Genomic DNA, 14,675 nt, shown 5'->3' on the forward strand with positions numbered 1-14,675 from the left:
AGTGGTGATTACAAAGACTTTTTAAAAATTCCTATTTTCAGTAGGAAAACATCCGTTGTTTTGCTATTAACTCTTAAGAGTGGCTGTGTTTTCATGTTTATTTTTTGCTGTGCTGGCCCTCCAACCTAGAGCCTTGTGTCATCTGGGTGAGCTGTGCTACTTCCCCCATCCCTGTCTGCTTATTGTGAGATACCCTTTTCCATTTTCTATGATAACAATTTATTTGTTTAACTGGAATGGATGCTGAAATTTCTGCATTCATTACCATGAATGAATTCACAGCTCAGTCTGTTAATTAATGATGTTGATCAGTTTTCAAAGTTAAACCAAGCTTACATTCCTGAGCCTAACTTTTATTTTATATGTACTTTTTGCATTTGTACTTATGGAGAAAAATGACTCATAGTTTTCTTTGCTGTACTGCCCTTTTAGGTTTTTAGGTTGTTATGGTTATGTATGCCTCCATGAAATGTTTTGTGTCTCATATTGTTTTCTATATGTATGTATGTTTGTAAAAAATAGAATATCTTGAATTTTTAAACACTATTGGTAAAGCCACTGGGGGCATAGAGTTTTCTAATGTGGGAAGATTTTCAACCACTGATCCAGTTGATTTATTACTATAGAAAAATGCAGAGTTTGTATTTTTAATAGAATCAGTATATTGGGTAAATTATATTTCCCTTCGTGAAAAACTTTCCAACTCATCTAAAATGTCAAATTATTGCCATAAAATAGTCTGTAATATCTTATTATTTAATACTTGTAGTTTTTGTAAAAATGACTCATTCTTGATATTAATCACTGTGTCTTTTCTTTCTTGGGTATAATCAGTCTTCCCAGAAGTTAAGCAGTCTTATCAATATTTGAAAAGAAACAAGTCTTACTAATCTTAGCAACTGGTGCATTTATTCATCATTTTACTAATTTCTAATCTCATCTTTACTACTTTTTTTTCTTGTTTGTGACATGTGAATGTTCTTGTTCAAATTTCTTGAGATGTGGAATTTAGTCACTGTCAACTTTAAAGGCGAAACAAACGTCCTGTATTATTTGAACTTCGTCCCACAAAATTTGATACTACCAAGTGTTCCTTTTTTTTTTAACCTTTCAGTATTTTAATTAAAGTTTCATTTAAAAACCAACTCTGTATGGGCAAAATTGAGATACAATAAATAGCTCACATAGAAAGTATATAAATTAAATATATACCCAAGAAAACATCACCACTCACAAGGTAACTAATGCATCCTGGTGCCCATAAATACCCTCATGCCTTTTATACTTTCACTCTCCAATCTTTTCCCATGTACGGTTCCCAGACTACTGATCCGCTTTTAATTATGTAGTTGAGATCACATTTTCAAGAGTCTATGTAGGTGAGATCCATTGGTAAATAGTTGTTTAGCACAATGATTTGAGACTCACTCATCTCATCTGAGGTTTGCACAGTTTTCCAGAGGGCTAGACAGGAAGTAGTTTAGTACTTTACAGGCCTGTGGTCTTTGTTTCAGTAGCTCAGCTTTGCCATTGTAAGTAAAATCAGCCATAAAAATAGGTAAATATAATCCTGAACTTTCGGGATGTTGTATGCTTTCATTTAGACAACTAGCTCTTGATTTGACATTTGCAGCTGTATCACTTGATGGCAGTCTGCAATTTTTTGACATTTAAAAATATCTGGATCACGAAAAAAAAAAGCACAAAAATAAAGTTGAGGTGCCAAAAAAAGAAAATATGTAAATGAATGATCATGGCTGTGTTCTAATAAAACTTAGGCAAGTTTAGGGTTACAAAAGGTTAGGTAGTGTTTATTTTGAACAAAGACATTATCTCATTGCTACATGGAACTTTTTCTTCTTATTTACCTCCATTGTTTCAGAGATTACTGCGTATTCATTTTTTCTCTCTCTCTCTCTCTCTAGCTGCAATATTTGTGCTTGAAACTCTCATGATTTTCTAGTTATCACTGGCGTAGAAACCATGTCAACACCTCCATATATAGCCAGGGATTCAGGGAATGGCCTGGATCCCCTGTAGAGGAGTCTTTTCCTAACTTCCATTGCTGGTGGCCTCACAGATCTCTGGTGCTCTTTTATTTCAAACTCTTTGAGTTTGGGTCTCATCCATTCTTCTGGTGGAAAATGGCAACTGCTATTGCAGTAACTCTCCAGGGGTCTTTCTGTTTTTGTTCTGTGGATCTTATCCCATCTGTTTTCCATTTCTTTTCTTGAGTTCATGGATAAATTCTTACCTTTTTTGTTCCAGAGTTTTCTTTTCCTTTCCCTCCCTCCCTCCCTCCCTCCCTCCCTCCCTCCCTCCCTCCCTCCCTCCCTCCCTCCCTTCCTTCCTTCCTCACTCTCTCCTCTCGCTCCTACCCTCCCTCCCTTCCTTTCTTCCTTTTCTTTCTGTTGGTTTTTTTCCTGCTAGTACTAGGGCTTATACTCAGGGCCTTACACTCTTAACTTTTTTTTTTTTTTTTTTGGCCAGTCCTGGGCCTTGGACTCAGTGCCTGAGCACTGTCCCTGGCTTCTTTTTGCTCAAGGCTAGCACTCTGCCACTTGAGCCACAGTGCCACTTCTGGCCGTTTTCTGTATATGTGGTGCTGGGGAATTGAACCCAGGGCCTCAGGTATAGGAGACAAGCACTCTTGCCACTAGGCCATATCCCCAGCCCAGGGCCTTACACTCTTGCTTGGCTCTTTTGCTCAAGGTTGGCACTCTACCATAGAGCCTACCTCCACTTCCAGAGTTCAGAGTTCATATTTCATTTATTCATTCATTCATTTGTAGGTACTGGGGTTTGAACAAGGGCCTTGATCAGTGTCTTTTGTTTTCTTTTTGTTATATATACATATATGTATACACATATATGTATGTCTATGTGTGTGTATTTTCTCTCTATTTTAGAAAGGAGGTAAGCTATAGATAATGTGATATAAATGTAATATGTACATATATAATGTAATATAATATATAATATGATATATGTGTATATGTATGTATTTTACCCCTACTTTAGAAAGAAAGAAAGCTATAACTCTGCTTAGTCTGCCATCTTCAGCTTAAGTGTGAAGGTGAGGAAGTCATTTATGACATCACTGACAATTCAAAATCAGAAGAAACATCACTTCTGGCATCAAATCTATGTTTGTATAAGATCTCTGTAGGAGTCAGAAGGTGAAGGGTTGATTTCTTTTCGCCAATTTTGGTGACTTGCTTTCATGAGGCTATAGCATTTACCTCCTTACTCATGTGTATATATGGAGTAGTAATAGTACTATTATAGCTCCCCAAATACTAAAATGGAAAAAAAAAATGAAGCTAACATTCAAGAATTGAATGTTGACAGAAAATTTGCTATCATTTTCGTCTTTCTTGCAAGGAAAGGCAAGGGTGGCACAAATTTTCTTATTCTGCTGTGTGTGTATGTGTGTGTGTGTGTGTGTGTGTGTGTGTGTGTGTGTGTATGTGCGCGCCTTCTGTGGCTTAAGCTCAAGGCCTGGTCTCTGTCCCTGAGCAGTTTTCTCAAGGCTAGCACTCTACTACTTGAGCTACAGCTTCACTTCCGGCTTTTGAATTTCTTTGATTAGATTATTTTTATTCTTTTTTTTTTTTTTTTTTTTTGGCCAGTCCTAGGCCTTGGACTCAGGGCCTGAGCACTGTCCCTGGCTTCTTTTTTTAGCTCAAGGCTAGCACTCTGCCACTTGAGCCACAGCGCCACTTCTGGCCATTTTCTGTATATGTGGTGCTGGGGAATCGAACCCAGGGCCTCATGTATATGAGGCAGGCACTCTTGCCACTAGGCCATATCCCCAGCCCTTTATTCATTTTTTGATGCTTAGTTGGAGATGAGTCTCAGGGACTTTCCTGCCTGGAATGGCTTTAAATTTTGATCCTCAGATCTCAGCCACTTGAGTAGCTAGGCTTGCAGGCGTGAGCACTGCTGGCCCAGTCTCCTGTTCTGCTTTTTGAACAGCAAAAGCTAGAGGCAAGTAGGGCCTTTTGGAGAAATGGTTAGGCATAGTTATTTCTCATTAGCATTGCCTAGGATGAGGTTCCTCACCTTCAGCACAGTGTACCTGGTTTTGTACATGTGTCTGAACCCCTCCTGGCCATGCTGGGATGTGGAGCAAAAGAAAAGTAATGCAGTCAGGAAGGGGCCACTACCTGCTGTGTCTTGAGTGATAAAGTCCTTTGCCTCTGTCACCAGGAATTCATGTCTTTTGCCAGCATCCAAGAAGCTGTGGCATGCTAACTTGTTAGCATTCAATAAGGTAAACTTCCATCTGAATTATTGAAACGTAAAAACAAATGCTTTTGTTTAGTCGTTTAGTCATAACACAATCCCCTTGCCTTCAGTGAGAGCAGATGATAGTTCTTTACATCTTTCTTTCCTCTTAGTGCTGAGTTCCACGATAGGATAAGTAAAATTGATAAGCTGAAGAATCGATATGAGATCTTCACTGTTGTGATGCTGCCTCCTGAAGGAGAAGGGGAGAAAACGCAGGCCTATTATGTCATAAAGGTAATCTTAATTGATTTACAGTTGTCGTAGTGTGACATCTCCTTTCTTTGCTAACCCACTCATAGTGATCATGTGCTAGCCGGTTCTTTTGCCATTTGCCAGAAGAATGAGTGAAGATGGAAATCAAATGATGATTAAGTGAAATAAGGCATACTCAAATACTGCATATTTTCTCCCATGTGCAGAAGCTACATCTGAAGATAAAGGATGTGGACCTAAATGGGGGACTCTATCAGGGGCCTGTGGGAGGGCGAGGCAATAGGAAGGAGAATATGATCACCTTATTTTTCATGCAAAGTCATAATGAAACCTTTTTTGAAAAAAATGCAAGTAAGATAAAAATTGCATGTAAGAGGGATAAGAAAGAGTAAGTAGGGGGTGAATACAATTGAAGTATGTTATATACATGGAGCTACCGAAGTGAACTAGCCCATGCTACACAATTGTTCTAGTAAAAGGGTGAAAAAAGCCCAGTGGTGGTGGTTCATGCCTGTAATTCTAGCTACCCGAGAGGGGTCTCATGAACTTTTAATAGAAAAGCTGGGTGTGATGGCATGTGCCTACTGTCCTCAGCGGTGGTAGTAAGCGTAAACAGTACACTCACTCATGGCCAGATTGGCTCTGGCAAAAAGTGGAACCATTACCTTAGAAATAACCAGGGTCAAAAGGGCTGGAGCGCATGGCTCAAGTGGTGGCACAGTGCCTATGTAAGTAAGTTGGAGCCCTGAGTTTAAACTTTAGAATTCACCCCCCCCACACACACACAAATGCATACATTGAAAAACATCTGCTCCCCAAGGTAGAGAAAGCACTCCTTTTTGGCTTTCACAATTTTTTTTTTTTTTTCGGCCAGTCCTGGGCCTTGGACTCAGGGCCTGAGCACTGTCCCTGGCTTCTTTTTGCTCAAGGCTAGCACTCTGCCACTTGAGCCACAGCACCACTTCTGGCCATTTTCTGTATATGTGGTGCTGGGGAACCGAACCCAGGGCCTCATGTATACGAGGCAAGCTCTCTTGCCACTAGGCCATATCCCCAGCCCCTGGCTTTCACAATTTGCTCCTTACTTCCCCTAAAGCCCTTCTTCTTTAAGGTCATTCCAATTAACATTTTTCTCTTTTCTGTTACCAAGGCTTGAACCCAGGCCTTCTGGCTGTTGCTCGGTTTTCTTGTTCCTGACTGGTGTTTTGCTTCTTGAGCCATGCCTCTAACCCAGCTAGGTGAGGACTTGTCTGCTGAGATCCTCAGATCTCAGCCTCCTGAGTAGCTAGGATTACAGGCGTGAACCACTATTGCCTGACTGACCATTCTCCAAGATGTTTTTAGGTCTATATATGGACATATTTTTATGTCTTCAGTTCACTTTTGTTAGGCCATTTGTCAGTTTAGTGGATTAATTATTATGATGTTTTCATACATGGGTGACAGTTACCCTTCCATTAGCCTCTCTCGTCCCCTTCCCCATCCCTCTTGCTGATTGATGCCTTTTTCTTCCCAAATAGCCATCTACTAGTTTCATATTTAAAAATGTGTCTAGATTGCTCATAAGGGAGAAAACATGCAATATTTGTTTTCTTGAATCTGGCTTATTCCCCTGAACATGGTGATCACTATTATGACATCATTTCATTCTTGCTTTTGGCTAAATGATACTTCACTGTGTATCTATATCACATTTCCATTGTTCATCTCTTACTTGGCACAGCAGCTGATTCTGTAGCATGGCTATTGTGAAGAATGGCACGACAAGCACAGGTGTATGAGCTCTTTAGTGCATGATAGCTGGGGTTACTTTAGGTAAATGCCCAGGAGTGGTATAGTTCTATTGTTAGCTTTGTTAAGGACCTGGAAACTGATTTCCACAGTGCTACACCAGTGCTTCCTCCAAGAATCCACTTCTTTCAGCCAGGTCCTGTCTCCTAGTAACCATAATCATCTAATAGCTCATCAAATTATGAGCCAAGCACTGGATTAATCTGCTGATGAGACTAGCACCCTTGTGATTCCATCTCTCCCTCTGCATATTGCTACATTGGGCACCACATCTTCAACATGAGCCTTTTGGCGGGACATTGCAGACCCTTAGTACATTGGCCCCTAACTAAATGCTGCTCCACCAATTTTTTAAATTGGCTCTATAAAATACATGAACTCAGTCATTTATACATATCACCTGTGGCCACAGACATGCTACAATAAATTCTATTTGTAAATTCTAACACATTTTTCCACCCAACCTTTACATAAAAAGCTTCTTGACCCCTTTTACTAGTTTCTTAGACTTCTGTAACAAAATGCCACAAACTAGACAGTTTAAAGAACAGAAATCTTCTCTCATACTCTGAAGTCTACAGCTCCAAGAGAAGATACTGGCAGGGTTAGATCACACTGCCCACTCTGCGAGAGAATCTCCCCTATGCCTTTAAATTTCTGGGGCTGTCCTGGCAGCCTCTAGGCTGATGGACGAATCATCCCGGTAAGAGCCTTCACCTTTGCAGTCTTCATAGTCTTCCCTCTGTCCATGACTGTGCCTGAGTTTCCTATTTGTGCAGGAAGGCCAGTTGTACTGGATTGACCACCGTCCTCAACCTCATGCTGACCATATCTGCAAAAGACCCCATTTCCCAGTAAGGTCACATTCTAAGTTCCACTTGCTGGGACGTCATACCCCCTTCTCATGGACATGGTTCTGTGAGAGCCCATCCTTAGTCCTGCAGCAGCTTTTGTTCTATGAGGCATACATGTTTTCTTTCTCTCTCCTTACATAGACCTTAGTATCTTATAGTATTTGACCAGACTGGAAAAAAATCAATAACCAATGAAGAACTGGCATCTTTCAAATCTTCATTTTTATGTTCTGACTATAACCTAGTAAAATTGTCCACTTAAAGTATTTGAAAATGCTTTGAAATGTTCAAAAATTCTAAAAGCATTTCCAAGCCCAGCCCAGTGGCGCAAACCTGTAACCCTAGCTAATTAGGAGGCTCAGATCAAGGAGAGTATCAGTTTGAAGCCAGTCTGGGAAAGCCATTTTTGCAAGACCTCATCTTAATTAATAAATGATAATAACAAACAAATTAGGCAGGTATCAAATTGAGAAGGGAAGTGGTGTTAATAAGCACGTGGAGTTGAAATTAGGTATTAAAGGAGGAGGTTCAGGAACATTCTCATCTCAGATCTTGGAGAGAAGTAAAAGGCAACCAGGGTTTATCCAGGAAAATAATTTTCCAGGTTGTCCCCCCTCCCTCCCCGTTCCTCTGCTCCAATCTTTAAAAGGGATTAATATGTGGCTAGAAAACATAAAATGCTATAAATTGCTGAAAAGCAAAATTTCTTCTCTTGGCAAATATTGTTACTTTTTGCTAGGATAACTCACTAGGCAGGCGCTCTAAGAGTTCTCAAGCAATTCCAAAGAAATTCTCAGGTTCTAGGTTGACTGAAATAGCACAAATGTATTATTATAAGATTCCATAAAATTAACTTCGGTTAAAAGCAGTTTTATTCAATCACTGGATACTTGTTTTAAACTAGAATGTACTCCATGAGAAAAGTTTATTAGGAACACTTCAGTTCTTAACATTTTACACTAACATTTATATCATTATTCTTCAGAAAGTGAGTCAGACACATTTCTGTAACAAATGTTGCCTTCGAGCCAACAAAATACCCCCACAACAACACCCTAGGCAAAAAGGTTCATGTTACTCAGTTTCAGGTTTTAGTCTTCCAGCCTGGGTTTCTGGGCTATGGTGATGCAATAATATTCTGTCCAGGAGCATGGGCAAGAACTAGCTGTACCCTACACAGCAGGTAGGCAGTGGACAGACAGACAGCATGACAGCACAAGGAACACAAGATTAACTTTCCAAAGCAAATACCTGGGAACCTGCTTCCTCCAGCTGGGTTCCACAGCCTAGTTAAGCACTTGAAATAGTGTGGTGGGACAAAGAGATTGTTACCACCTGGACTTTAGTTGTCGGTTGACTTCCAGTGAGTTAGTACCTTCAGTAATTCCCTTCTCTTCTGTTCAGGCTGCTCAAGAAAAAGAAGAACTTCAAAGGGAAGGTGACAGTTTGGATGCTCAGATCAACAAAGCTGAAAAGGAAATCTATGCCCTTGAAAATACCCTGCAAGTTCTGAGCAACTGCAATAATCATTACAAACAGTCTTTTAAAAAAGTGACACCAACTAGTACGTAGAAGTCAAAGAAATATATGTAATGAAGGCTATGCAGTTAAGAAGAGAAACACTGAATTATGGAGAAAAATGTGCCATGATTGTGTCAGAAAAATCAGTCACCCTTTTTTTCCTTCCCCTTTTTGTAATTATTCTGCTGTTATTCCCCTTATTAGATCTGTGGGTATGTGACAGTATTCTCTATGGAATTAACTTGAATCTGAAAAAATTTGCAGCATATTGCTACTCTGTGTTGACCAAAAAGTTACTACATGGCTGAGAATGTGGCTTAGTGGTAAAGTGCTGGCCTAGCATGCATGAATCCCTGGGTTCGATTCCTCAGTGCCACATAAACAGAAAAGGCTAGACATGGCACTGTGGTTCAAGTGGTAAGAGTGCTTGCCTTGAGCAAAAAGAAGCCAGGGATAGTGCTCAGGCCCTGAGACACAAGCCCCAGGACTGGCCACAAAAAAAAGAAAAGGAAAGCACAGATAGAGTGTACATAACATGATTGTGCTGGGTGGTTCATGCCTGTAATCTTAACTACTCAGGAGGCTGAGATCTGAGGTTCAAAGCCAGCCTGGGCAGGAAAGTCCGTGAGACTCTTATTTCCAATTAACCACCAGAAAACTGGAAGTGGCCCTGTGGCTCAAAGTGGTACAGCACTAGCCTTGAGCTGAAGAACTTAGGGACAACACCCAGGCCCCGAGTTCAAGCTCCATGAACAAGAAGAAAGTTACTACATGTTCTGTTTTTCAAGTAGATATAATGAATTTAACCTTTAATTAAGAGAGATTCAGTATGTGTTACAATATTATTTTCTACATAGTATAACAGAACTCATTATGATAATTCTCTAAATTGTAGGTGATGAGTATGGGCTAAAAATTCAGCTAGAAGAACAAAAAAGAATTGCTGATGAAAAATATCGATACAAACAAAGACAAATCAGAGAAATTGAAGAAGACATCCAGGTAAATTCCATAAACTTTTTAGTGATAAACTCTCAATAAAAGTCAATAACCCCTCTATATTCTTTATTGTTGTTAGTACTACTTCTTACCTCTTACTTCTGCACAAAAAAGCAGTGTTTTTGAACCTTTTTAGGAAAATAGTAAGAGATACGAGCCCCTATCCCTTACCAAAGTGACTGACACAGTAAATCAGATAAAATCCTTTCATAATGCTCAGCACTGAGTGTTATTAGTTGATGACTCACAACTGCCATATTATGGCCTATCTACTATTTAATAAATTCCTTAAGGTCCTTAGTTTAATTTCTTAATATCACATTACAGTTACCCCTTTAAAAAGTTTATCTGGGTGCAGTAGCTCCTCCTTGTAATTTTGTCTACTGGGGAGGTTGGTGAGCAACTGGGAAATCAGGAGGCTCATGGTTCCAAATCAACTCAGACAAAAAGTCAGAGAGATCACATCTTATTCAATAAGCTGAGCCTGGTACTGCAAGCAAAAATGTAAGGCCCTATAGACAAAAAATTGAAAAGGGGCTAGAGGCATACTTCAGGTGGTAGAGCACCTGTCTACCAAGAGGGAGGTCCCATCCTCCCAAAAACAGGGAAAAAATGCTGTCACATTTTGAGCACACAAGCAATTTTGTTTTTAAGTTTTTCTAGAAGCAAATTGCTGGGTCGTGCAATTTGTACACATTTACTTTCCATCATTGTGCACAAGTATGTCCTTTTCTCCTGCTCAGCTATACTAGGTAGGAGCAGACTGTTCAAGTTCTGCTAGTTTGATGGATATATCCTAGTAACTCCTCATTTGCATGCCTCTGAATAAAGGTGAAATGATGCATCTGTATTAACTATGTAAATGTATTTTTCAAGAATGAATTGCCCCTCTGTATCCTTTTTTTCTCTTTATTGTTGTATCTGTAGAGTTTTTTGTTGTTTTGTTTTGTTGTTTTTTTGGCCAGTCCTGGGGTTTGTGGTTTGAACTCAGCACCTGGGTACTGTCCCTGAGCTGCTTTTGCTCAAGGTTAGTGCTCTACCAACTTCACTTCTGGCTTTTTAGGTAGCTTATTGGAAATAAGAGTCTCACATCCTGCCTTGGCTGGCTTTGAACTGGAAACCCTAGACCTCAGCCTCCTGAGTAGCTAGGATTACATGAATGAGCCATAGGAACTTTACATAGTGTGGCTACCACTCCTTTTAATATAGTATATATTGCAGATTTTTTCCCCTAGTTGATTGCCTTTTACCTTTTCAAATGGATCTTTATTTACCATAGGAAAGATTTTCAATTTTATGTAAATTAGTCATTTTAATTGAAGATTTGGCATAAAAAAATGATAGCAGGTGTGGCTCAAGTAGATGCATGCCTGGCAAATGGGAGGCCTTACGAGCCTCAGTACTGACAAAAAGGTTAAAAGATAAGAAATATTCAAGTAGAAATTAGTTATTAAAGCAAATCACTGAGATGTAAACATGCTTTGTAAACAAGATCTAAATAGGTGATTTTTAAAAAGCTGAAGAAAGAGATACAAATTTTGAATCTCTGAAAATTATATGATCATAATAGTTCATTTGTGTGTGTGTGTGCTGGTACTAGGACTTGAACTCAGGACATTGTTCTCTCACTTGGCATGAGCCAGAGCTCCACTTCTGGCTTTTGGCTGGTTAATTGGAGATAAAAGGTCTCAGATTCTTCTGCCCTGGCTGTAAGTCCTCAGATCTCAGCATCTCGAGAAGCTAGCATTACAGACCCACCAGTGCTTGTTTCATATTCTTTATTTTTTCTCACGTATCAAAATAAAAGTTTTCTGTGGGATTATATAAAAAATAAATCCCACAAGACCACTACACTTGTTATTGTCCAATAAAATAAATGTAACTACATACAAATAAAAAAGAATTCTAATTAAGAATTAGAATACTTGACAAATAGCAAGCTGTCAATTTTTATTCTAACCAGTAAATATATTAATACTTTCTTTGCTACAGAGCATGGAAAATACTTCAGAAGTTATAGAACATTTAACAAAAACTGCCAAGGGAAAATTATCAGGGAAGCAAGATTATTTATTACAACTACATAAAGATACAGAGGAACAGAAAGCAAAATTAGAGAGAGTCACTAAACAGGTAATGATATCATTTTTTAAAAACGGACCTGTAATATGTACATTTTTGAACTCTCAAATCATAAACTCATATCCTTATCTGTACAAATAGGAACAGAGGTCTATTTAACAACTGACTACTTTTACCTACAGTGTGAGAGACTCATAAAAGACATTCGTCTCTTGAAACACACCAAAAATCAAACTCTAGAAGAACAAGATATTAAACTTCGTGAAACAAAACAGTTTCACAAGGACATTGATGAAATGTTAATTGAGATAGCAGAAAAAAATGCTGATCTCCGAGTTGTCCTGCAAACATACTTTCAGCAGGTAACACAAACAGGATCTGTGTGTGTGTGTGCGTGTGTTTGTGTGTGCGTGCACGCACACATACCTTTCTTTGGTGCTGGAAACTGAACTTCACCCAGGCCTTGTGCAAGTGCTCTGCCTTTCAGTTTATATCCCCAGTATTTCTTAAACACTTGATGACAATGTTTCATTCATCATAAAATCTAATTAAGAATAATTTTCATTGAAAATATAGAACTGACTGCTGTTAAATATTCTTTCAGAATGGGTTGGAATTCCCTAGATTTAGTGCACGCAGTCTTCACAATTCAAGGTCCTCTTCACAGTCTTCCTTTGGATCAGGAAGGTAAGTAGCAAGTGTAAATATTGTGGGGTTTTTTGTTGTTTTTTTGCCAGTCCTGGGGCTTGGACTCAGGGCCTGAGCATTGTCCCTGGCTTCTTTTTGCTCAAGGCTAGTACTCTACCACTTGAGCCACAGCGCTACTTCTGGCCTTTTCTATATATGTGGGGCTGAGGAATCGAACTCAGGGCTTCATGTATACGAGGCAAGCACTCTTGCCACTAGGCCATATCCCCAGCCCTGCGAGTGTAAATACTGTAACTTGCAGCTGTTAAGTGAACCCAACTAACTCCACATCCTACAGTTGCTGGACCAGCCTCCACACTGCCAGCTTCCTCTGCCCAGCTCCCTCACTACTACAGCACCATGTAGGTTAGAAACACGTGTGTGTGTGTGTTTGTGTGTGTGTGTGTGGTGAGTCCCCATGCACACCAGTACTTGACTTGAACTCAGAGCCTGGGCTCTGTGCCTTGGCTTTTGTGTTGTGCTCAAGGCTGAGCCACAGATACACTTCTGGATTTTTTGATGTAGAGTATCATGGACTTTCCTGTCTGGGCTGGCATGTGATGCTCAGACCTCACTGTCCTAAGTAGCTAGGATGACAGGAGTGAACCACTGGTGCTCTGCTAGAAACTTCTTCTGATGTAACTACTTTTGAACTGACATACAGGCTTTGACTAATAACTTTTTTAGTAGGATAAAGCAGGTGAGATCTGAAGGGTACAGCTAGGATTTGGAGTAGACCAAGTTGGAGAAAACCTTTTAAAACTGTAACAACTTACTGTATAGAGATGTGGAATCTGATTTTTGATTAAGACTGCATTTGTGAAATTCTATATAATCAGGATTTGCTTTGCTAAAAGTGTAACTATATTTTTGTTTTCTACAATCAGTTTAATAGTGTCCTGAATCTACTAGTGGAGACATTTTCGACACTAGTGCGTTGTGGACAAATTTCTTGATGATCCTAGGTTTAGAATTTGTAGTCTTCTGTAGTCAGCAGCTACATTTTTAGTTCACTGGGAGATCTCAGCATTAATGTGCTATTAATGCTTAATAATTCCAACTCTTAAACTATTTGTAGTTGAAAACATTTTTCTCATAGAAACAGTTATGATCTATCTACAGAAAGATTTTGGTATTAACTTTTACTTTGTTAACATGTACTTTTAAGCTTTACTTATTGATTACAGTATCTTTTGCTAATAAAAGGGGTTTATATTAAATATAAGCTTTGCATTAACATTTTTTTTTTCTAGGTCAGCTAGGAGCTTCAGTCCTGCTGGTTCTCAGTCTTTGATTAAAGTGGTAGAGCTCAGCTTCCCTGACTCAGCACCAGCAGACAGACATTCCAGGCCGCCTAGTGCTAGTGGTCCTAGTAATGATAAAAACAAAAAGAGCACGTAGGTATGTTCATCTTCATTCAAATTTTATAGCAAGGCAAAATCTCACTCATCGGTTTTCAACTCCATTCAAGTTTTATGGCAAGAGAAATATCACACTTAACAGTAAATCTATTCTTCATGCCATGATATAAATCATCTCAGTCTTTGAAATGACCAGTTGTCCAGTAAAAACTCAAAGGGACAAGTTAACCTGCTTTTCCATTATTATATGTGGAGTTGGAAGATAGTAAATGATTTTTAACCAGGCTTTGTTGAATGAGAGAAAGGGGTTTCTCATTATAATATTGATATTTGTAGTGTGAGTAGTTGGCTTTGTTGCATACATTTTCTATTTATTGCTCTATAAGATCCCCAAACTAGAAGTTTGTCTTTGTCTTTTGAAAAAAAATCTGTCAAAGGTAATTTTTCCTTTCATATAATTTGTAAACAAATGACAGCATCATAGTTGTAAGAAGTAATGCTGAGAATCAACCCAAAGTGCAACTTCAATGACTGAAAGTTAAATATAGCCAACTATGCATAGAGAATGTATTTTTAAATTTTCCTTGATTTAATAAACATGTGAAAGCGCTAGATGTGCAATTTGATTATTCATTTGCAAGTAGACTTACATAAATTTACACTGGAGGTACGCTATTATGTTTGGAAAGTTTTTCCAATTAACATTTGGTATTCAGCATTTCCAAGTTCTTGCGATAGTGTGTGAATTATCATCAAACTTTGGTTTCAAAGGTTTTAGAATTCTTGTGTGTAAAAGATCATTTCCCTCAAACCTTGGAAAAATCCATCTTCGGGACTGTGATTATCTTAGAACTACTACTCAGCTACTTCTGAA

At 38.9% G+C, this 14,675-nt stretch overlaps 1 protein-coding gene across 1 annotated transcript in view; it reads left to right on the plus strand.

The window, feature by feature from the left end:
- Positions 1–14,408, plus strand: part of Ccdc39 (coiled-coil domain containing 39) — a 51,304-nt gene extending 36,896 nt beyond the window's left edge. Inside the window, exons 14-20 of the mRNA XM_048347058.1 lie at positions 4,404–4,527; positions 8,556–8,715; positions 9,568–9,674; positions 11,664–11,804; positions 11,936–12,115; positions 12,358–12,440; positions 13,694–14,408. Of these exons, the coding sequence (XP_048203015.1) occupies positions 4,404–4,527; positions 8,556–8,715; positions 9,568–9,674; positions 11,664–11,804; positions 11,936–12,115; positions 12,358–12,440; positions 13,694–13,841 (943 nt within the window). The 3' untranslated portion in view covers positions 13,842–14,408. The remainder of the gene's footprint in view (positions 1–4,403; positions 4,528–8,555; positions 8,716–9,567; positions 9,675–11,663; positions 11,805–11,935; positions 12,116–12,357; positions 12,441–13,693) is intronic.
- The last annotated feature ends 267 nt before the right edge of the window (positions 14,409–14,675 follow it).

The sequence above is a fragment of the Perognathus longimembris genome, chromosome 5, assembly GCF_023159225.1.
Source record: "Perognathus longimembris pacificus isolate PPM17 chromosome 5, ASM2315922v1, whole genome shotgun sequence".
In the NCBI taxonomy this organism is placed as follows: domain Eukaryota; kingdom Metazoa; phylum Chordata; class Mammalia; order Rodentia; family Heteromyidae; genus Perognathus; species Perognathus longimembris.